Source organism: Hyalella azteca, unplaced genomic scaffold (assembly GCF_000764305.2).
Source record: "Hyalella azteca isolate HAZT.00-mixed unplaced genomic scaffold, Hazt_2.0.2 contig14503, whole genome shotgun sequence".
Lineage (NCBI taxonomy): Eukaryota > Metazoa > Arthropoda > Malacostraca > Amphipoda > Hyalellidae > Hyalella > Hyalella azteca.
In genome coordinates this window covers 80,687-106,681 of record NW_025944383.1, presented here as the reverse complement: position 1 = coordinate 106,681, position 25,995 = coordinate 80,687, and the positions used below count along the sequence as shown (strand labels likewise).

Here is a 25,995-nt window from a genome sequence, read left to right as displayed (position 1 = left end):
ACCAGTTATCTTTATCCTGTATTGGTTCGTTATTTGTATCAATATTGATGTAATTAATTATATAATAATTAGTACTGACCGAGCAGGCCGAGCCTGTAGTTGATAGTAACCACGATGACCTCGCCATACACGGCCAGCACGGAGCCGTCGTACGGGTTGCCGCTGTTCCACTCGTACGACTCGCCGTGGATGTAAACCATCGTCGGGTACCTGAAGTTCCGCGTGCTCGCTGTAGGCAGAGAAATGCGTCGATTATTTAAATTAATTCTTTATTGAATAATTAATTCAAACACTAGTATAGCATTTATCAGTTATCTGAAGGTATATACGTTAGCTGAAGCAAGTTTTGTACCTAAATTCCATACTGAACTCTTACCCTGATGTTTATTAGAATAATAAAGATATAATAAAGCTCTAAAAGTTCGATGTGAACTAAACAATTTATCCTTCTATTTCATCAAAACACTAGTTTTTCATCAAAAACAAATATTCCCCGGTATTCTATTTCATCAAAACAACACCTGTATACCGGTATGGACTTGGAATGAGAGCATACATTTCCTCCTACAGTTTGGTCTACAAATTCGATTTCGAAGAAGATATGCTGGCATGTGTCTGTGTTTCTGTCAATGATGACCAATCTTCAATCAAGATGGGAACAGACATAGATTAATTAAACCTCTCAACATTGGCCTGTTTCATATAATAATGAGAAGATGCTATTCGTTCTCAGCACTAGTTACTGATGCATGGATGGCAAAAGAGAATTTTGAACAGCCATGTAAACTAATGAGTAAAAATATCAAAATGTAAAATTAAACAGCAGAAATAGGATGTTTTTAGAAAAATACAAAATTACAGGACGCAAAATTCTATGTTCTGCATAGGATTTACGGAAATGTAAGTTCGGAACACGTTTTTTCTTAAAGCCGAAGTGCCGTAAGCAATTGAATAGGATACGCAGCAGTGACTGGTATTGGCTATATCCAAAAAATAGTATTAAATATATTAAAGAAACCGCCGCACATTGTTGGAGTATGCGACGAAATTATAGATGGACGTGTAGTGAAGAGTCAAAACGGCCTCGTCAACAGTGGCCACAATATCTGTGACTTGACAGCAACTTTTAATTTAGCTGCAACGCCGGCAACAACTGATGTTTTATCAGACCTTGCACTGCATTACAGAAACAAATTGTAATATAATATTTACAATAACAGCCTGTCCACAAGAACCATATTAAGTATTGGTCTGCTATAACAACAGCAGACCAATAAAGAGTGGGTGGCAGCAGCTGCTAATGAAGGCATACAGCTGCAGCTCTCAGGTCATTAGTGCCCTTTGCATGCAGTCGGATAATGAAATGAGCTCGCCGCCCGACGTCTCCACTTTGTTTTATTAACAAACCTAAGAAGGCAACTGCCCGAGCGCAACGTAGACCGGTTTCCGGGCAGGAAAGGGTCCGCACGTGTTCATTATATGGACCATCAAAATTTTATGGTTTCACCATTATGAAGATAAAGCTATTGCTTAAGCAACAGACAGTTGCTTAAGCAAGCATTAAGCAATCGTTTGCCGTTTCATAATCACCAAGCTAATGACATTTACGATTCACCATCATTTCAGAATCATTAAGCAACACAGTTTTACTAATCTATAATTGTTAAGGAAAGGATATGAGATGAATGAATCTTATGGAAATATTTCTAAGTGTAAGGATCTCAACTGCACTGTAGAGCAGTGAGGTGTTCGATGTAAATAGCATAAAATAAATATTCATCTAATGTTAAACAAAGTTAAAAAGCTGGAAAGGTGTATGTGATCAAGTTAAATTCTGAAAAAGTCACATCATGTCTATAGAAAATAATTCGTTATATTACACTTACGACTGTGTGTAAAACTTTTCTTATTCGATCGAATGATAATATATGATATAGCATATATAACAAAAATTGAAATGCTAAAGTGTGATAAATCGAGAATGAGCATCACTTCAAGATTGTGATGAACTTATATAGACCCACAAATTTCAAAGACGGAGAACTTGTGTTCCAAGAATTAAATAATGCTCCGGCGTTACTAAAACAGACTATGGCCAATTCTATTTCAATGTGCTAGCAATATCTATAATTTGATCATATTTTGCAAGAATTACGTCAAAACCTACTCGTCTGCACCAGATTAGCCCATCAGGCTAAGTTGTTATGCCGAGTTAACTAATCTTATCTAGTCTAAGGACTTCTTCAGCTTCGTTAGCAAATTCATCTCTTAGAATATCCAAAAGAACAAGTCAAGGTTTAACAGCACCAATAAGGGTCTCAACATAATGCTTCCAGTCGCACCAAGAACTTTGAGTTGCGATGCATTGAACTTATGCAAAATTTGCAGCGTGGAGCTCAAGTTGTGCGATTAAGCTTCAATAAAACTCGGCGCCGAGTTTCGCTCTAACAAATGCCCTGCCCCGAATAATGGCAGCCTTACTGATGAGACCTCAAGACACTGAATTTGTGAGTCCGACGCTTCATTAACCGACCAAAACTGCTGCGTTTCACTCCAGTGCATTTCTGCAGCGCGTGACTGCATTACAATGCGAGTGAGTTTCAGATAAGAAGATCCACGGAACGGATTCAACTGCTGCGTAATTTCATCTTTCTTTGACTCCATAAGTTAATTTATATTAAGATGAAAATATTTGATCATCATGAATTGTTTAAATTGTATAAAGATCATTTATTCTATACATTTGTCGTTTTCATGCTCCTCTAGTTCAGAAACGTCGTTCATTTGTGCTATTCAGGTGGTTCTGGGAAAATGCTGAATAGTTAAGCAACTTTGAAATGAAGTAATGGCAATCATAATGCGTTGGGTAGCGATGCTCATAGATTAATATTCTCAATGATACATGGAAAAACTCGTTATAGAACATTATAATTGACCATTAATTTAAAATATTTAAGGATATTTTGCGAGTAAACGTTATGCAACCTCTGGTGAATTTATCGTTATAAAAATAAAGAAATAGAATTTATTGTTGTTGAATGTTCATGTAGTAAAGAAGAAATGTAGCAAAGAAATGTAGTAAAGAAGAAATTTAGAAAAGAAATGTAGTAAAGAAGATAGTTCATGTAGTAAAGAAGAAGCAGAATTACATTAGTTACCAAGTCACTTCAATGTAATGAGCAAGTAATAGACGAGTAATGGTGGACAACATCGTTTTTTGTCTACGTAAATTCAGCACTGCAGTCGCCGCTATTTTGGCGACTCGCGCGGTGAAACGGCGTTGCGAAGGATCAGTCGCCCGCCCGTGAGCAGCGAATAGTTTATTGTGAATTTCGGGCCCGCGTAATGCGGTGGCGGGGAATTGCATAGCAGAAGGCTGTCTAAACTCTGACCTAACACGTAATAGATGCAGAAACCAATGTATCTCTACATACGTTTGGTAAATAAATGACGAAGCGTTACGCGATACGAAAATTAACGCGTCCCGTTTGTGATCATTTGAATTTGAAAACATTTTAATTATTCATAATTATAATGAAAACTATTGTTACTATCATTTAATGGAGTTTGGAGCGAGACAACGACGAGCAAAATTAGGAGGTGGCAATGAAATTTTTGAGCCATAAAACAGGCTTTTTCCCCTTACTTTCGCTTGGTAAAGTACTAACTACATGAACAGCTAGAACGATAATAACAGCACAAGTGTGTCACAATCATAAATGAATGAAAATCATGTTTCAATCAGCATGAATGAAACATAACATAACACACAACCCCCAACTAAAATAATTCATTAAGCACCATTCTTGAACGGTGTCTTCGAATTTATAGGATTAAACTTTATTTACTTTAGTTAATTCTTACTCTTCAATAATGTTTATTTATTATTAATATTTCCTAGCTTCATGCAGTGTCGGTATTAAAGTGTAATAGTAATAAAGTTATGTCGTGATGTCCATTTCTGGTGAATTAGTTCAGTTGCTGAAGTTGATGCGGCGTAAGCGAAGCTACGAACATTGGCATTGGCTGACGACCTTTGAAAATCCAATCAACGAGTGTAATGACCGAATGGAAAGCACGGGAATTTTTTGCCAATTTTAATGATGAATAATATTATTGTATTTTGTTTTCCTACCTAACAAAACTCGACGTCTAGGCATTAATTCACAAATTTTTAATAGCAAACAAATTAAACTGCGCGAATTCTTTATAGCTTCTGACGTTTATTTTCTAAATTTAGTTACCATTTATTCATATTTTCAATCAATTGCATGCGAAAGAATTTCTAGCGCTAGTTACATCAAACATTAACAACAAAATTGAATCATTGTCGTTCAGAATAAAACCGATTTTTGAAAATTCTGAACGATTTCTATGCTATCGAAAAAGCGATAAAATCTCCGATATGAAACACATTTTAAAATTCTATTTGCTTATGATTTAGGAGCGAGGTCGCGTAATAGGTGGCCAGATTGCCATGACGAGACAGCCCAGATGAGGGCTAGATAGTCAAGGGGTTTATGCGTCCCATAGCAATCACAAGACGAGGTCCGCAGCTATGAACTCAAGTCTTCAGAAACTGACGGTCTATATTTTGACGGTCATTTAGTGCAAAAATGTGAACTTTTTCGCTAATTCCGCTTCTTATTATGCTGCCGGTTAATGTTTCATTGATGTGTCTCTGCATACAGACCTGGAGAAGGGTTGATAAATTAAGTAAAACGTATAAGATCAAATTTCAAAACGTGTCATCACTGTTACTTAGGAGCATCCGAGTGAGAAAATACAATACAATTTTTCTCGGTTGTTTCTGCGAAGAATTATTTTTTTTTCTTTTTATTTGTCCCAAAAATTTTGAGCAGAAGTAATGATTATATGCATATTGCACATGAAAGGAGCGGAGTTTACATTAATTAATAAATGTCAAAAATAAATTTATTCTCTTTGTTTTCACTAATTAATATTGTTTCAGCATTCAAATCGCGATTTTTAAACTCGTAGAAAAAAAAACTAGGAGCTCAACTATCACCGACCCAAGTCGTTTCTACTTTCGTTTTAAGAAATATTAATCATGAACAAAATATTTTTTAGTAATATATGTACTTTCAAACATTCGGAATCTAAATCCGATTTCTTTACATTCATACATCACGTCATGAAACTTAATAGATTCCATTTGTGTGCGTATTCTTTTCAAATGTGTGATTTTAGCTCTCGTGTCAATGGGCAATAATTTGTTATTAACGTCTCTGCAGCCGTTCTACCGCCTACAAAATTTTAGTAATCAGCCTAATTCTGAGCTTCACGTAAAGAATTCATTAATGGTTGCCTATGGGATATTTTGTGTGACATCTAAGAGAAGGCCGGACTACATAATGATCGAGTTTTAAGAACGCCCTGATAAACGGAGAGCAATTTCTGGAAGGACAAGTCGTAAAGGTATATCATAGGAGTGTGTTGTGTCGGTCTGGGTAATGCAGCCGTAAAATTATACGACACTCGTAACAACGTCGATGTAATGCCCAAAGTTTAATGGTGGATGTCCAAATAAGTTAGGTGAAGTGCAGCTGAAAATAAAGGAAGCATTCGTACAGGGGCAACCTCGTTGCAGGGACACTAGGAGCATAAGTGGCAGCATCGTACGGTCCATCGCCGACCTGACAGCAGGATGCTGTTCCTTCTAAATTTAGAGGCCGTTTGCATAGGCTTCGAGAGGTCGTTACTGTACTTAACATCAAATTTGGAACTAGAATTGCTTATTCCAAGGAAAATACTTCCCGTGCTTCAAGAGGTCATTTTACTAACAGCGCATACCAAGGAAACTTGCTGTTAAGTTCATACTGATATTGCGTTCAAGAACGAACGAGATACACTTCACGCTTTAAAATAATTGTCTAAAAATACCATGCTCAGCTAGAAATTATTCCCATCGGTCTGATAGCAGTTACTACAATAGCTCTCACAATGCACTTCAGTTATTTACTTCTCTAACAATTGAGATACGTGAGTATAGAAGAAAATAAATTGCATGAATTCATTATGATTTCAATAATGAAATATTTGAAGGATCTCTTTTCCGAAATTTCGGATAATATTTTGGCATCCGAGGCCTCTTATAAATATCTTCATTGTCTATATTCTTTGAGAAAAATTAACTGCATAAATTCAATAATAAAAGATACTGGGAATGAATGCAGGTTTAATACTGAATTTCTGCATCTGTATTAGCCGAATGCAGTTAAAATTAGGCAGATGATTTCGCACCTCTAAAAATGAATATTTATCAATTATACAATGAACAATAATTTAATTGTAATAAATAAATTCGTTGTCGATAAATATTATAATTATCTAACGTAATAACGTATTCCTCTAATGAATTATATTGCTTTTTTCTCAGCCGATTCATGCTCCTGACGGCTTAGAGTTGGACACTGTCTCAAGTAATGGATTGGTGGAATAGGGAATGAACAATGGTATGCGTAACAGGCACAGTGGAGGAAAAAAAATCAACCCCAAATTGGCAATTCTAAATAGTCGATAGTTGTTTTGTCGCAAAGTCGCGATTACAACAAAGCTGGTGAGCAACTGAAGTTCAGAAACCAATAAAAGCTTGGGCAAATATCACCTAGAAATGGCGGGCAGTACGCCCATTGCCTTAACCTCAGAGTTCTTAAGAGGCAAAGTTCACGAAGAGTTTACCCAAGCAAACAGTTTGCTATGATAGGGATGCCTGCGCGCTCTGGCCCGAATCTCTCTGAAAAATAAATGACTCATGTTGTCCAAATAATGACACACTTTTCGTACTTGGCATTGCAACGCTTTATTGTCGGGCGAAACTGGGTCATAGTGGCCCAGACAATGACAATGCCTGAATCCCTCTGAAAAATAAATGACTCATGTTGTCCAAATAATAACAAACTTTCCGTGCTTAGCCTTTTTGTCGGGCGAAACTGGGTCGTAGTGGCCCACACAAGGATAAGAAGTGCGTCGATACTTTAACAAAGTCTCTCCATTTTTTCTGAGTGCTTGCATGCCTGCCACCAGTTTATAGGAACGCTGGTCGCCGACTCTTGCCTGGACTAGCAGCAACAGAACCAATGCATATAAAGGAGGTATTATTGCACTGCTCTACCTTGCCTAAATTGTGCATCGTTTTATGTTAGGCTTATGCAAATGGCAGCCAGGGTTACACTCGGGCCAACTCGTATTAAGCATGAATTACCAGAGTGAATTGATAAACAGGATCGCACTCCAGGGAAGGATACTTCGGGGAGATATTCACCGCCATTGTATATCTTATAACACACGGGTTATTTGTTGAGTTGTTCAATCAGTTATTAGTTACTTATACGTGCTATCGGAGGAAGTTTTAACCAAATCCCGCGCCCTTATTGATATAAAATATATATGGCATTGATCGATGTTCTTATGGTTTTTACAAACGTAAAAATTAGTGATAGTTTTCTCCGTCAATATTCATCGACATTGATTCATCAGCAAATGATGAAGAAGGAAGAAAAATATTGGTAAAAATTTTGTGGAATAAAAATTGGAAAATATGCCAATAATTTCTTTAATCGTTAACTTTATTATAAGTTGAGGTTAAACAGTCATGACAGAAAAAAAGTTAAAACGTTCTGATAGAGGGTAAACAATTTTTATATAACTGTATTATGCAAATTTTCCATATTTAAATGAAATGTATAGAAATGGATATGCTTGTCATTAAGAATTATCTCAACGCATCCTAATCAACATAACCAAAAAATTATTCGTTGTACATTCGAGTACAACGCATAACTATAATCACAACCCAACAATAAATAAAGCATAATCAATATCATGCGTTATTGAATGCAGCGATCAGATTCATCGCGAAATTTACTTGAAAAAGTTTTGATTTACTATGCAACCTTGACTTTACTTATTATGCCGACTTACTACTGCTACAAATAACATAATCCTGCTTGCCGTATAGGTTCCTGCAGAGGCTACGCAGGAATTGCTGCGATCATTACCGACTCGTAAATTTTTTCCATCTCATCCAAGCAAGCAAGAAGTATGCACTACAAGCTTTTGCCGCTACACGACGGAGGAAAAAACTATCCGAGCCAAAAGTTTCGTGACTACAGATGGTTTGCAGGGAGCATGTTTTGGCAACTCGTTCTGGCTATAGTGACGAGAAACAAAGAAAAAAGAAAAACGTAAATGATGAATGTAAAAAAAACTCCTATCGAAGTTGTTATCAAAGCTGTTAAAGTTCGGCCGTAAAACTGTGCACGCTCGGAGACTTGAAGGCTCGGACTTCATTGCATCAAAGACTGCACGTCTCCGGAGGAGGCCAAAGGCGACTTGTTCGGTGCAACACCGTGGACAAGTTCCGCGAAACGTAGGGCAACATGGGGCAGCGCGCCCCCCCTTTTTTTAAACTAAATTTTTGATGAACTTTTAATTGATACGAGGTGGTTCTTTGTTTTGTTTAAAGGTACAACTAATGAGGAATGTATGATGTGAATTAGACGCCTATATGTTCATTCAATTTTTAATGAAACACTGTTTTGTAAAAAGTGTCAAAATGGGCCCATTGCCCCACCCCTGGGGCAATGGGCCCATGGGCTTGGGACAAGGCGCCCACCCATGGTCCCTTTATCACAAATGCATATTTCTCGTTTAAAAATGATAAAACAACACTTTACAGTTAAAACTAAGAAAATGCAATAAAAAATATGACATTCACTCACTCATTAACAACTCAAAAAATCATATACTTAACTTGAAAAAAATATACTCTTGGCTTAAAAATCTATCACTGACGTGAAGAAAAATATTTCATTGACATGAAAATATAAATCCTTGACTTGAAAATATATCCTGCGATAAAAAATTCGTCCTTGACATGAAAAAATGTATCCTTGACTAGAAAAAATATATTTAGTTGATCAGAAAAAAACTTCGTTCCAGTTTCGTCCATAATCCAGATATTATGTACAGAGAATTCGTACCTAATCGTGATTTCAGCCGACACCATAAAAATTCTCATTAACTTTTGGCTCATTGGTGTTGACTGAAATCAACTTTTGGCAAGCAAGAGTCAATAACTCGAAAAGTGGTCATAAATACGCATAACTAGAAACTAAACCTGATGCCTTGAGGTGGCAAATCAAAAAATCATGCAATATGAAGTGTAATTTGTAATTCAAAAAGCTAGTCATAGTTTGAAAAGGTCATTGAGACAAATCTAATGATGTATAACACAAGACTTCACCATGGGCGCTTTGCCCCGTGACACGCGTGGGCCCGTTGCCCCCACTAGGTATCATTTCAATTTATATCGTGTCAACATTTTATTTTAAAAGCTAATAGTCTAAACTTGGTCTCAAAATTATCCCTATAAATATTACTTTGAAAAATAATTCACAGTAATTTCAGAAGCTTCATCTATAGTAATCGAAAAAAAACTTTCTTTAGCTGCAAAAAAATTTTTATCTGGACTAAAACAGTTATTCGCAAAGAACTTAATAACGCAAAAACTTAGCAAAACGTAAATCCGTACACTTCATCCCAGTGAAACTGTCGACTGGCGGTAGAGAACACGGACCAATATCTGCCATACTTAGCAAGAAACCCGCTATGGGCCCGTGACCCGCAGTGGGCTCGCTGCCCCATGTTACCCTATATATCAAAATCAAGAGTCAAGCTAATAATTGATAACTAAGATCACCAGTTGAACGTAAATCCGTCCAGACATAAAACCTAGTCTGTCTATTTCAGTCATGATAAATAACGCTACGAATGTCATGAAATATTCAATCACGATTAACATTTAGAAAAATGTTGTTCCTGTCAATAGTGACATGAGGGAAGCGTGAAGTTTTAGCAGTTTTAACCGCAATAATTACCTACAATGAGGGATAAAGTTATCATTCAATCACGTACTCTTTGTACATTCTCTTTGGATTACTGGATAGATGTGATAATGTTTTGTCAATTTCTTATTAATTCATCTTCTCATATAAGCTTTTGCTTCAACGCTTTCAAAACCAAACCCGCATTGATAAGCCACACCAGATAACATAGTCAAAACGAAGAGTTTTCTGATAAGGATAGACGTTGTCTCGATGATGGAGACTGGACATTGATGGTCGTTGGTTCAATTATTGCCTTCTCTATGTTTTGGAGCACGAGACTGAATGCAAATTTCATCGCCTAGGAGTAAAATTTGTGTTTCCGTAACACAAGATTGTTGGGCACCGAGCACAAGCTTTGTCGGGTCACATTCGCGTATCATTACAATTTAAATCAAAATTACAAGTGACGGAAGGTATTGATTGGCCGGTGCGCTGAAGTTGGCAAGAAAAAAAAAACAGTGTTGGAAACTTGGAATCTCAGAGAGGAGAAGGAAGAAGGAGCGATTGGTGGTCAACATGGGTGAAAATGGGATTAGTGAACAGAGGAAAAAGCAAAGACGAGAGAGGTGGAAGAATCGAAGTATAAATCGGAAGGGTGAGCAGCAACAGAAATGAAAAATTATATGAAAAGCACTAGAAAAGAAGACGCGATCAAGGAATCGATTACACGAGACAACAGTCGTCCCTAACAGGGCGACGATCTTTGAAAAAAGAGAAGAGCATGAGTTCATTTGAAGAAAAATAATCTTTTGACAATTCATCGGATAATTAAAATAAAAATTTGGCAAACCCGACCCTATTTAAATACAATAAATGCCATCAATATATTGCCGAGCAGTCAATTTTAAGCAGCCGATGCCACGAGCGGCCACATGCACATAAAGTCCTACTTTATAAAGGACGAAGCAAGCGCAGAGTTCGGTCGGTGTTTACATGGAGCTCAGGACGGGCTAATATGCGCCACCTAATGAAAAAAATTACCCCAGCTGCGCGAGGGAGAGTTGTTATTAGAAGCTGTTATTGCAGGGCTTTCTGCCAGGAACAAATGCTTCAATGCCGCACTTCAAAAATAAATGAAACACCGCAGCGTTCCTTTACTCGCTATGCCTGATGTTCATAAAACTGCAGTCGCTGTTCGTGCCTGAATGATGGAAGCTCGTTGCAGCAGGGTTGGCAAAACGTTCAGCAGAACAATATTATGTGAAATTCTGCTCCCAAGACTCAAGCGAATGGAAAATTGCTTCGGGAATTCATAGTTGCAGCCAATTTTGCTTAATTAAAGATTACCTTTAACAGACATTTCTAGCACAGCTTTAAGACGAAGTGCTCTATATTTAGTTGCTTTAAACCAATAAAATAAATTCTGATACATTTGCGTTCCAGTTTATTCGATGGTTCGCCAATCCAAATCAACATTTTTGTTACTAAAATTAAATTGAGTTCGTAGATGATGTTATTAGGAGGTCTCTCTAGATTAATTTTTTTGTTGCCTTATTTTCATTCTATATAAAAGTTTCTAAGATTTTTCGGGTCGCAGAAATGTCTGGCTGCCTTTGTACCAAATTCTAATGATTATTCCATGAATATAGTCAGTAAAATTCGTTCCGTGTGCGATGGAAAAATATATGAAGTACATTTTCGTTCCCTGTTAGATCTACGACTAAAATTTGTTTAAAAATAAATTGCTAATTTTGTCCCGACCAACGATTATCATTGGGTTTACGATCGTCGCTAAATTACGATCGTCGAAAATATTGATGGAGCTTCTGAAGCAATGATTTATAATCGCAAATTAGTTGCCAGTTGATTGATGGATGAAGCCTAGCATAGGCTCAGCATCGAGCGAGATAAGCAATTGCTTCTCTTGTGTCAAGAGCTATTTAAGGTTAGCCAATTTACTAGTTAATAATAATCTTTTTGTCTTAAATTTTTATATACTATAATTCTTTAAGGTGTTTCGTATAAGAACTGTAAAAGTGTAAAATAAGTACTAGGCCGACAAGGGAACATTGAAAGCTTCGCATGGTTCAAGTCTCCGAGATAAAAATGCGCATCAGTCCGGTCGAGGCGAGGCCAACAATTTGGCGTTCACGTCTACAATTAAGTCTCCCTTCAAATTGTGGCTACTTTTTAACACGAACTTACCCTTGGCTAAGCATTTTTTACTTGGACAAGATGCAGGTTTGGGAAAATCCTCATAATATACATGAACAATTAACAAGAAATAATCTTATACAATCTGACAAAAAACATCATCGAATGAGTTCGTGTTGAAAAATATATGTCGATGAATTTCGAAAAAAGAAGTATAGACATCCTAAAGTAGCCATTTATTTAATGGTGGTGAACTTGGATGTAGTAATTGTTAGCGAAACAACATTTTTGTCATCCTTGAAGAACTTTTCGCATGAATAAAAAATAGTATAAAAATGGAATTAGAAATAATTGTCAACTTTCCACGTGACCTTGAAAAGACATAGAAAAAATTATTACAGAAAGTTATAGAAAAAATCCTTGAAAATAAAGTTGTACTCCTCAATAAAGCTGTGCGGTCGCCATTCTCTTTGAGAAAAAAAAAATCCTAATTTCCTATATAGAATTAGAACACATTGCAGAAATGACAGTCTTCAGATGAGTCTGTTCTGGCTTAAAAGTCATTATTGTTGGGTTAAACGTAAGAAAAAAACTTTGCTTGATCGAGAATTTCGAGAGACTGGAATCTAACCTGCAATTGAAAATAAAAAATGTGGGCAATTAGAGCTTGCAAGAATTTTTGTATATATCAATATGAATGGAAGAAGTATGAATTGAATTCAGGAGCGAGTTAATCGATGCCCTACGAATTTTGACTTTAATGCTAAGAATTTTTTTGGTCCAATTAATTAAGACCTTGGCCGAGCGGATTTGGTTTCAGGTAGAATATTTCTGGACTACTTTTTTCAATTACTAGACCCTTATTAATTCAATCATTTAATGCTTGCAACTGTGGTAGTCATATAATTATTCAAATGATGTACTAATTTACTGAAAATGCCCATTTGTTTCATAAACTTAAAATTTTCATTCGATAAACTCTTTCGTCAGGAGCATTTAAATCGAATGAAGCTAAATGCATTTGGGCGTTATTGATGTCTTCTGAAAGGGTAGAAATTTTAGTTTTTTGGTACAATTCTTCACACCTTTTTACTTCAATTTGGCAATCTTCTGTGACAGTCTGGAAAGTGGCAGGATTTTTTGAGCTTCTCACTTCGTCATTTGTTCTGACGATGGTCGGCAATAAATCAGAGACCCTGTAGATGATTACGATGTCAGAGCTGAGGCTTGCTCTTGATATCTTCCAGCACGAAGAATGCTATCTTGGCGTCCATCGTTTTGCAGTAATTGGAAAAACGATCGCATCCGTAATAATCATTTAGTCTTCCTAGTTCTTGGATGACAGTTGCAGCATTAATGAAAGCTGGTGAAAATAGAGAAAATAATATAAGTTACTGAACCAGTATAAACTAAATAAACTCATAGGTAAATCGTGTGTTCTTGGAGTCTTTGCAATATTAATTCATTTCAGACATCGTCGCTACTATCAAAATATCGTAAAAAAATAAAATAATGATATTGCTCCACGAATAACTTAGTCAATGGGTCAAATTGTCAATAATAAATGCAGAAATAATTCATAAATAGTAACATAAATAGTAATACATATTCGAAAGAAATGGAAATAAAATGATCAGAAGTAAGTGAAAAATATTTCATTTTTAATGTAATGAAGTGCCCACGCAATCCACAAGCACATGCCTGAATCATTCGACCAATGATCCCTTATTGTTTGGTGTTCCGCTGTTTCCGTCCGCTAATTTCTGCGCGGAATATCTAGTTAAAGCTGATGCCAAAAGCTACAATAAATTAAAACGAAATACGGGCAGGAAAGACTTATTCAATAAAATATCGAGACAAGCAATGAAAGTAACACAGTACATTTAAATCCCAGGCCGAGTTTAACGACCATGAGTAATAATGAAATGTAATGTGTAGGCTACAAGGAACACAAGGTTTCGAGAGAGTAAACTTTTACCAAGAGTGCCACATTCGTTGTACACCATAGGAAGCATGTCACTTCAACACTAGGTGGTGGTATCACCACAGAGTATTTATCGCACACCACAGCCTCATCACAATGCATGCGGGACACTGCAGATGGCACTTTAATTAGGCCGCCACTCGGAGATTTCTCCCACGTCTGGCATTTTTCCCGGCCAATGCGAAGGCAAACGTACTGGGAATGAACGGGACATTAAGATCGACGATTCCTGATAAGAATCCAAGTCTTTCATTGCAGGACAAAAGACAAGCGAAGGCTTTCTATGATGAAGAGAGAGTTAATCATTCCGAGACCGATTTCCAATGGATTGCGATTGCATGTTTCAAGACGTTTTGATGATTGGGCTGCAGGAAATGCATTTTATTGAAAATTATGAATTTATTTATGCTGAATATATTTATGCGTTATTAGACTCATGTTCACTTCTTTCAGATTAGTTGAAAACCATGTGCACGGCAGGGTTATTTAAGCTGTTGAATTAATTAATTGAGGCCGAGTTTCATCACTAATGTAAGCCATCATTTATGTCGAAATGAATGAGGATATTCTGAATGCCGACAAATAATTAACATAGAAAATCATGCATGAATCTGATTTTTAATAGGATTATTAATATTTATACGAGATTTTTTCCGACTAAAAATATTGTCCAAGTATACTGATCACAAATATTTTTATTTATATTAATGAGTGATATGCAATATCACTATTATACACCGTGCTTATGCAAAGATGTTATGAAACTTTCACAGCAACATAAAGTAGAACATTTAGTTGAACTTGCAACACTGATTGGAAATAGAGTAGTTACAGCAACACCAAAAGTAAGCAAGATGGTGCGTGTCAGTTTATTGATGAAGAGTGTAGAACAAACGATGTTTTTCCATGAAACATTACGTGTTTACACACGTGAAACACCAAGAAACACATGTGTAGTATCTCAAGTGCAAGCGCTCTAAAGCGGGTAATTCTAAACTACACAGCACTCTGCAGCAAGCAAGGCAGAAAGAAGGACCCGCTTTTTGAAGGGTGTGTCATGAGAGGCGCCGAGCAATCTTATTATAGCTGAACTAGGCACCGAGATCAGCGGGATGAGCGAAGTTAGCCTGGTTGTTGTACCAGGCCAAATCTCGCGCAAAGTTGTGGCGCTTGTCGGGATTGCTAACGCGCTTTTTATTACTTACAAAAGGCACGGAAATCCCAACGTGTAACTCGGCTCTAATGGCTACATTGCAGGCTGCAATAGCAAGCCCTAAGAAGCGCTAGCATTGTCAGACGAGGCGTGTAGGATACTTTTACCGCGGCCAGAGCGGCGTGCCAAAATGAACTGAAATTCACAGGAGCAAATCCGTTTGTGATGGTGCGAATGATGCCGAGATCCAAGGTGAGCGAGGTTTAGGGGAAGTTTGTTGACGATGGGCGCGTCTGTTGGAAATGAGTTCTACCTAAACTATGGGCTTTACATCATAAAAACTTAGAGCAATTATATAGAGGTTATTCGAAAATTTTTTGTTTCCCTAGGACGTGACTAAACGTTTACTTTTAATTTTAATCTTAGTTCCTTAGTTCGCATATACGTGTTGAATTTTTTCATTTCTATCTAAATTCGTATAGAACTTTCTATTAGTATTGTAAACTAAATTAACGTTAGGCGCCATTATTGACAAAAAAAAAAAAAAGGCTGAGGACAGCCGTTGCTCGGCAGTTTGAATACAAGGCACCCACCCCCACAAATGCGTGAGCTGATACATCCTTGTAATCATTAGGAAGCTATAATATAATTAGTTACCGTATCAAACTTGCAGATTCTTTCTCGCTTGTACATTCATTCATTCTCGATTCATTCTCGCCAGTAGGCGAAAATGCATTGCCACTGAACGCTTAATGATTATAGACACCAAATCTAAATCGCGCACGATGGCTGATTTTTAGATTAATCGAAGAAGGGATCTACAGATCAGAAATTCCGACAGAATTTTGGTTCCTAATGTCTTAAGAATTAAGCAATACATGATACCTGCTAATAGAAGTAGACGCGAGGAGAAAAGTTATAGAAGACGCGAAGGTAAAGTAGTAAATTTAAATACCTCAAGTCCATTACAAGATTGAGACATCAATAAACATAATGTGACACCGGAACGCTTTCTCAAAAGTGTAATCAATAGTCAACTTATTTAAATATGTTGCATGGTGAGGATCAGCCTTAATATTATTGAAGAAAATTTTTGGGAAATTCCTTCAACACATGAGAGTAATAAATGTCTAATATTGCAATTCTGGTCTACGATAGCAATCATGGTATACGAAGGCAATGCTGGTCTGCAATAGCAATCCTGGTCTACAACAGCAATCCTTGGCCTACAAAGCAATCATTGTCTGTTATAGCAATCCTGGTCTACGACAGCAATCCAATTTGTCTACAAAGCAATCATTGCCTGCTACAGCAATCGTGGTCTACAATAGCAATCATGGTCAACAACAGCAATACTGGTCTGCTATAGCAATCAGGGTCTACGATAGCAATACTGATCTGCAATAGTAATCATGATCTACGATAACAATCCTCATTTACAATAGCAATCATGGTCTAGCACTGCAATCCTGGTCTGCTATAGCAATCCTAGTCTACGGCAGCAATACTTTTCTGCAATAGCAATCCTGGTCTACGACGGCAATCCTGGTCTGCGAAGGCAATCCTGGTCTACAATAGCGATTGCTCGCCGACTGAGGAGTTCTAGACTAAAGTCACTCACAATCCCCAATCTCATTTTTAAGGCTACGGAAAAATTGACTCGACCAACATCTTTTGGAATGGAACTTAAACTTCAAGAAAAAAAAGTGCCTTGGTAAGTTTATGCTCGCAGCCGAGGATTTTCCCGTCGGTTTCCAGGGAATATTCATGGAACAATAAGTGGTCTTGTTCTCAGTTAGAAGTGAGACGAACAATGAGATTAATTTGACGGCCACATAATTAGGAAGGCCGGTCCTTGGACTAGAATAAAAGAGGCCTGGCATTGTTCCCGAACGAGCGTCGCACAAATGGAATGGCGCCATCAAAACCTGGATTCTCTCTGAATTCGTCCGACAGACACTGATGGTTTCTAAATCTCTTCAGTGAGAAAGGCCTCACGGTATCTACAAACTAGAGTTCCGTCAACGGGCTTTTGACAACGAGGCAACATGAAGTTTCACGAAATAACATTTCATCGCGACCGAGAATCTTCAACTATTGGATTAATTCAAATAAATATGACGCCTACATAACGTGGACGTTCAGTTTGTTCCAAATTTCTGAAGGAAAACTACCATGATTCTATTCCTCACAATCACATGGGTTGTAAATTTCCCAAAATCAACAAATTCCGTCGGAAGCGGACGAGATTCTTCGTCCGTGTCGTAGAGATTCACCAAGAAATAAAATGAAAAGAGAAGTAATAATACTCATACGACATTTAGAAATTAATCATTTATATACGATGTCTAAACGGTGAGAATTGCATCTGTGATGAATTCAGCTGTACAAGTTTTTCGAAGTCGACGCATTGTTTAGAAAATTAATTTGAAGTAAATTAAGTGAACAGAAAGTCACAATGATCTGTAGCATTAATATAAACCATACAAGGCATTTGTTATTGTTTTAATTCCTTTTACAAACTTGGCAGACTTACATACCTAATCTTAGGAGCATCGGTCAATCAATGGAGCGGATTAATGCTCGATTAGTCCGACGAACTCCAAAGGGAGTTCGTTCTTTCAACTAAAGCTGTCGTAAAGCACTTCAGCTTAATTGGCTCTATTATACTCGATTGTTCAACACTTGCGTTTTAATCGGGTCTTTTCCAAGCGAAATCATTGACAGTGGCACGTTTGAAACTTCAGGTAGAACAATATTGATGAGACGTTGTCTCTCAAGACAATGTTCTTTTATACTTCATAGCTGTATTACAGTAATAGCACATTAAAGAATGTAGCATATTAATAATAATCCTAACATCCGAGAGCACATTTATTTAACCTCCAGGGAATATGTAGGCTCAAAACTTTCCAGTTTATTATTGCTCCACATGAGCGCTCTTTCGCTCGACAAAAATTTCAGGAGAAAACGCTACAGGCGACGCTTGCCGTTCATCTGCAAACTGGAGCTCTAATGGATCCAGCGTAAAGAAAGCAACGCGAATAAGACGCCAAGAATCTCGAGAGGATCGCTACTGCCAATAAGTTTCTTAACAATTTATAGCAACGAGGAAATATGAAGGCCACAGGTGGCGTCCACATGTCCTAAATTATATGTCGACTCGTAATGAGCAGAAATGTTGGCGCAACAGCTTCTACCAGCGTTACGAAAACAAATCAATTGTTGAAATGATGATTGTAGGGAGCAAATAGCAGAAAAGTAGGAACATGGCATTAGATTAATTATGTTCATATCAACTACAAAAGGCTTGGAAAATATAACTGTGGCGCTAGAAATAAAATATTGAGATCCGATGAAGCTTATATAGTAACTTTTATTGGCGCTGTATTTTGCAAATAGTTCGAACTTTGTTTCTGATTTGCATTTTCAAATCGTAAAGTCAATAAAATAAAGGAAATACCTATACCGCAACAATTTTACTCATAATTTGACTCAAATGTGCGGTCAGCATGCAAATATACATCATGTGAGCTAACCGTATATGTAAAAAAGGCTATGATAAAGAATACGAATCAATAAATTCCGGTATGTAATAATTAATACATTTTATCGAGGTCTGAACTGCATGTGTGGGCTTAGTTCACCTTATATCTCTCTCTTTTCACCCACAGAAATTTTATCAAAAGCTGCTCCGTTCACGTTTTTTATTCATAAAACTACACATATGATGTTGCTGCTCAATAAATCGCTATTAAATTACAACGATTCTCACCGAATTCAAGGTAAACAAATCTTCAGGGAATGCAGTCGGGAGCTTCCCTAATTAATAGAGCGAAAATGGAATTCCCATGTAAAAAAATCGTTTCACGACATTCATAAATATTCCTATGAACATCGATTTTCCCGAGCTGCAGTTGACAGCGTCGAGTCGAAATTTTTCAAGTGCTCGTTGACTGGAGCTAAAGGGCAGAAGTTCGAACACTGGAAACAATCGGCAAGTTGGCGCTGGTAAACAGCGATCTCTGTGCTGCAGGACGCGAGTGTCGGGCAGTTCAGGACGATATTAATGCCTGGCGAAGTCGAGGGTTGACCTCAAAATGAGGCTGCCTGTTACCGAGCCGCTCAAGTTGGGTAGGCTTACAGGAGGCTTCGGTAGTTTGTACGAACATTGGTAGGCCGTAGCAGCTGTTTCAGCTACAATATATTTCGAAGCCAGAGGCACAAGACAAGCAGGCGCTGACACTTCAACATATTAGGAGCATTTCCAACTGCCGCTCACTTTCCTACCTAGAAAATAGAAACAAACTTTGGTTGCTTGGCGCGGCTTGCTCAGACGATCACAAGCGTGGTGGGTGCCATCTATTTAAGAAGAATGAAACAAAAAATGATTCATATGCATGAACTTTACACGGAGAACCACAATTCACATGCAACACATCATGTCGGTGGAAAATCAAAGACTCAGTCCCCACGATTTAATGAAGAAAAAGGAAAACAACAGGAGTAATATCAACCGCATGGAGTTTTGAACCCCACCAGACAAATGGCGATGAATCAACGTTAAATTAAAGCTAATTCGACGAAATGACGTCTAATTCACTAGTCAATGACGTCTTTTCACCGGGTGAAACGCCCGCTAAGAACAGATGAAGCAGTAGGATCGCACATCGTACATACACAACTGCATGGAAAGAAATGACAACAGTAACTTAATCCTTCAAATACTTGAGTCACTCAGTCAAATCTCCATAGTATTCCCATTGCCTTATAAAAGTTCTGAACAAATTTCGATAGATTCTAAGAGATTTGAATATATGAGAATATAATTTTTTCGAAAACATAGCAAATAAGTTGCAAGCTATAAAAGATAAGCCGACGTGAGGGGCAGATCCTGCCGTAGTTCACGTCATGGTCGTGGCAGGGCAATTTCGAGGTGACACTCCAGAGGCTGAGGAGTCTTCGAGATCCCGAACTCGAGCATCGAGATTGAACACTTCTTAAAAGAAATTGAAAGTTTATTGAAGACAATGCTGTTCGAATCATCCTCAATATTTAACTTGCTTATTATAGTTAGTGTCAATTATTGATTGAATATCGTGGGTCTGCTTATTTTTCAAAATTACGTGCCTTTCAGCAAAATTTCTTGCTCTATCAATCGGGGTTTCGCTGTTGAAAAAAATGTATTTGGACGAATTGATAAAATTAGATTTCAGTATAAACCATAAAGTAAATTGTGGGGCAAGAGAAGCAACGAGACAGGAAATATTCAGTAAAGAGTGTTGTAGTTATACTGAATGATTAATTATTTGTCTGTGGTGATCGTATCGTCACCCATTCATGCGGAACTTCACCTGCCGATATCATCAGCTTTCAGGGAGAAACTGACACTCAATTGTGGTTCGATTCAGCATGTGGCCTTCATGTCTGCTACGTATATCATCTATCTGTTCGTCCGCGGTCCACGATCAAGCTGCAGGCTATCATTTTTATTGTCACACCGGCCCTTATGCACCATTACTGGTGCACAGGACTTCAACTATAGTATGAACTTCACCACGATTTAGATTCGTAGGCTGGAATAATTTCTACGAGATTTGTTTTAGTATGCGTACGATGCAAGATATTGATAGAGGACTTCAACTAAATGTCGTTTTGTCCGTGTGCGCCATAGACAAATGGGTTTCGGTTGAAATATCTCGAATAAGGATCTTGGGGCCACGTCTCTTATGATCAGTGTATAAACCTTACGACGCTTCAATTTATAAACAAAGCTTTCTAAACTGATAAGATGATAATTCACGTCCACCAAATCCAAATGGATTATCCATCCGAAAAGCTCCCAACTCACATTTCTAATTCTTTGATCAGATTAAACTGCATTGTGATCATAGTAAGCGTATTTCCTAGTTTCTACGACTGACAGCCAACACATTTTCTTGCTTAACAATTCTTTGACTTCCGCTGGATGCCTCCGAGGAAGCCTATTTCATTCCCCAGTGGGACATTTCGGGATTTTGTACTGACGATCTACATAACTGTATTGTTGCAAATCACTTTCATTTGATAACAATAATAGATTAGTCGATGCACTCGTATCTCCGTGTCATCATAAGGAAATTTGAACAATGAAACGGAACGATTAAAAGCGTTATTCTTGCTTTATATCATTACGAAACAAACAATTTGATGGCCCGAACGCACCAACCTATTTTTACGCATGCGCACTCAGATAATTCAAGTATTACGAGGCTCTAATGCTGTCAATCATAATTTGGAGGCCTGACGCCCTTATCAAATTATTTAAATTTCAATTTCGTCCATAATATCGTGGATTTTCACAGGTAATAGTGTTTAGGACGATTGCATCCGAATAGGCTAGATAAGAAGCAATATGCATTAGCAGCGTTTTTTTGGCCTTTTAAATGCATTGTCTAATGTTTTTAAATCAACCAAGTTTTTTTTTAATTTTTTAAACTTTCAAACAAGTTTTTGAAGAAGGAGCCCCATATACTGCTTAACTTTCATTTCTGAGTATTACCTTTAACTTTAATTTAGCAAAAAAAAATTTTTAGCTTTAAAGCTTAACTTTAATTTCTTTTATAGAATAGAATAGAATAGAATAGAAGTGTCGGCGTTGAAGACATAGGCCCATGGCCTGTGGCCGATTCTTGAACTTTTCGTGACTTGATTCACAAGGGATCCGGCCTTTGGAACCCGATCTTTCCATAACTGACGATTGATTGAGATAGCTGCTGGACTTATTGCCTGCTCCGTAATTTGCTAGGCATCAGTCTGATACGGACCCATTAATACTGACACGTTGTCGCCTCCCTACTAGAAAATCTCTGATCCATTTGAGTACATTACTCTCAATTCCCAAAGACTTCAATTTACGCAACAATCGCTCATGTGGGACACTGTCAAATGCCTTGGCAAAATCGAGGTAAACTGCGTCTACTGGCTCCCTTTCGTCGAGCAGGCGAGTCCATTTTAAACAACCTCAATTTCAAGTCCATTTTAAACAACCTGATACGAGTAGTATCCTCAATGGATGATATGAATAAAAGTTGCAATATTAAAGTTAGAACAGCTCACCCTCTTAGCTAACTTTTGTCTAATTTTAACTTTAAATTAGTTTATAACAAATAAATCGCGTAAATCACCGCGCGAGAAGCTCTAGAGCACGGAACGAATTAGCTTACGTCAGCGAGCCTGAACATTTCAGTCAATATCCCTGCAAGTAGCTGCGTGGAATCAGCCCATGCAAAGACCAAGAGTGCACTGGAAGCTCTTCGGTCATTAATGAACAGTTCTCATAGGCTTACAGTGATTCATTACTGGAACACAAGTGCATTCGATAAGCTTTAGTTCGATGACCTAATGAACTGACGATAAGAGCGATGCAAAATAAATTACTTTGCTAAAAAGAATCATGGAACCTATGATGAATCTTATCTGATATTGATGATTTGAGCAGCGATTCAAAGCTTGGCTAGTGGACTAGTATGAAAATTTATGGAAAAACGCAAAAAAAAAATTTTTGAGCAGCGGCCTAACGTTAATTAGAATCATTCAGCTATTCTTTGATCAAATTTCCATCAGAAGTGACGTAACACAAAAGTTTCCATTCTGACTGTTCTTTGAAAGACAGTATCAAAGTTCGACCAGTATTTAGCTTTATTTTTAGCGAACAGCTTTTCACGATGTCCAGGCCCATCAGAACTTTGGCCTCGTTCGATACGGGCATTTCTTCAGTCAATTACAAGGCGCTAACTTCATTAGAGCGACAATAGGCGAAGTGAGCGCTCTGTGCAGAACGTAACGGAGATGGTCTTTCCACGGCCGCGTTACTCGAAAATTTGGTATAGGACTTTTTTATTTTTACTATAGCATTCATTGTGAAATCAACTATAAATATTGATAGATTGGAGCCGAATTTCTGAGCAGAACGCTTCGGGGGATGGTCTCTTTATTAGTTACTCTCGACTCCCTAGCTTTTCAAACCACTTTGATAAAATGAAAAAAATATTCAAGACCTTGATTTCTAAACATGAAAAACAAAATTAACGATCATTTGGGTTGTATTGTTTCATTTTTTCTGTAGTATCGATTACAAAAATTAACTATACATATTGTAGATTCAAGCAAAAGTTTTCGATGATCAATTGCAATTGAAGTGAAGTTCAAGAATGGGTTCTCTGAGATGAGAGTAGCTAGCACTCCAGAGTGACGAGAGTTTAATTTGAGATGGTCTAAAAAATATTGTTACTCTAAGTTAATCTGGGAAAACTGAGGACCGTTTGTATAAAAATGGCAGTTGTCAAAGTGGTTTAGTCATGTACAACGTTTATATTTTTAACTGTCAGCAGTTATTTTGAAGTTACCATACAGCAGACACGCGGTAACCATGATTCGGTAACCATGAATGTCGAACCGCGAGCAAATGAAATGCACTGACCGCACTCAATTAACCATAATGATAAAGGAAAGAAATATTAACATTTATTGGATAAATGAAACTATAATTATTTCATATAAATGAATGATGTTATCAACCAAGGTCTGTTTTCCGTTACAGAAGCCATTTAAGGCTACCATTGAAAATCAGATATATCCGACGAGTACTATAAGAAAAGTATAAATAACAAAAATTATTTAATGTTGACGTGCTGAAATCATGAAGAGAAAGCTATTTAGAATGATGAATCATGTTTGAATGTAATTAGAACTGTACGGGTTCTCTTAAGCACCTGCGCCAAAATTTGAATCTAGGAAGGACTTACAAAAAAACTAGAAAACACGACGCTATCTTAAAAATATCCGGCATGCGCGTAGCATTATCAATAATTACCGCCAATAGTAGAATTAGATTCCATATCGTTACAATACAAAATTGGTGATAAAAATTGTGCCGAAATTCAGAAATTATCAGAGGATATTTTCATTAATATGGCTTCAGAATGCGACTTCGAATTTCTGTATAACGCTTGCGACAGGTGATGATTGGCCGAGGGTCAGCTATGGATCCCGATATATTATATTAAAGATTATTGATATATTAATATGATATATTGACATCATATCTTCATAATACAAGACTCGACACAAAATTTGCACTATAATAAAACAATTTACTGACAGCCGTGGGACGCGCAAGAATCATAAGCAATTGTGTCACGTAACCCCTATCGTATAAGGGAAGCCATTACGAACTTATTACGATCTAATGCACCATAAAAGGCCCGAAATATCACCTCAATTATGGTACCTTGAGGACGGCACCATAATCACCTGCTTAATTTCTTACCACATTCCCGTTTCATGTTCGCGTGATGCCGTTGAATTACAAAGCCGTAGTTATCTCATTTTTTTTGTGCTCGTGTTTTATTGCTTCTGGTAACTTAAAAATTCCCTTATTGCTTACTTATTAACCGATCTAAGTTATTTAAATTAAAATAATTCTTCTAAGCTTGGATGACCGTTGAAGATGATGAACAATACTACACACAGTATATTACAGGAAAATTGATTTTTTATACGAATTTTATTTGGTAAATACTGCACGAAAAGATAACACAATCTTTTAAGAAGGGTGGAGAAAGTTAATAAAACGCAGACTATCTATGCAAGACTCAGAGATGCTTGTCCTGAAATGAAAATAAAAGAATTTGTATTAATTTCTTTAATTACTATTTCCTGAAATTTTCCTGAAAAACTATTGCTAAAATTTGGATAGAATTTCCTTGTCTTATCAGTAAAATATTTGCTCCCACATGAAGTTTGCAGTCACCGCAAGACCGTAGTCATAAGTTTACAGAGTTTAATTATAGTTTTAACCATGGCAGTGCTCCTTAAAATTGTGAATTTTATCTGAAACTGTACAAACTTAGTAGGAGCAAATAATGGAGATTATTTAACTCAATGTACTCTGTTATAAACTTATGCTCACCGATTATCGGTCTTTTAACGTCGTCTCATAAAGTGTCAGAAATTTTTAGTAATAGGCTTTATAGTGAAATTAATTAATTAAAAAGAAAATTAATGCCGATCAAAGTAAAATATTACTCATTTACTTGCTGAACGAAGAAAATTCAAAGATGAAGTCGGTTTTATTTCATGTCTTTCCTTTGGGAGGCATGAAACATTACTGCAAGACCAGCTAGTGGTACTTCCATTCCGATCATGACTGTTTACTTGAGAAGGTAAAATGTCATTATTATTTCTTTCTTCGGTAATAGTTTGAAGCTGCAACCACACAATAATTAAATCACCCTCTCAATAAATACACGAAGCTCGATTGCAATTGGGTTTAATATTGCCATCCATAAATAATACTAGCAACGAATTCGTTAAAAACATTGAGCCTTTCAAGGAAAGGAAATATTATTTAATGCTATAAGTGGCGCGTTCAATCACGAAAGCTATGAAAAAAATCTCTAATAAAAGTCTGCGAAAACTTTAAGCAAAACAATAACTTTTAGGTCTTAAGGAAAATTTTTGCAAGTAACATTGAAGCTTTTGTATTATTAGTTAAAATTAACTTATAATTTCATCCTGATGTAGCCTAGAGGCAAGTGTTAAATATTACCGAAACATCGGGCGCAAAGAGACAATTTTTACTCGTTATGTAACGGGTTAATGATGTGGAAAATAGGAAGTGATTAAATTCTGCTAGGCTGCTAGCAAAACGTGAGTGATGAATGCTGAATTAATCCCTCGAAAATTTAATTATGTTAAAGCAGCAGTAAATTTCAAAGTAGCTGTCTAAATTACGTTGATTGAAATCGAAGCTGAAGACTGAAACACGCTAAAATAAAAATCACGTTCAAAGCTTAGTGCAAAAAATCATG

The 25,995-nt window shown here is 37.0% G+C and overlaps 1 protein-coding gene across 1 annotated transcript in view; it reads right to left on the bottom strand.

The window, feature by feature from the left end:
• LOC108681724 (neuroligin-2) overlaps positions 1 to 25,995 on the bottom strand; it is a 74,116-nt gene that overhangs the window by 23,807 nt on the left and 24,314 nt on the right. Inside the window, exon 2 of the mRNA XM_047884081.1 lies at positions 80 to 229. Coding sequence (XP_047740037.1) covers positions 80 to 229 — 150 coding nt within the window. The remainder of the gene's footprint in view (positions 1 to 79; positions 230 to 25,995) is intronic.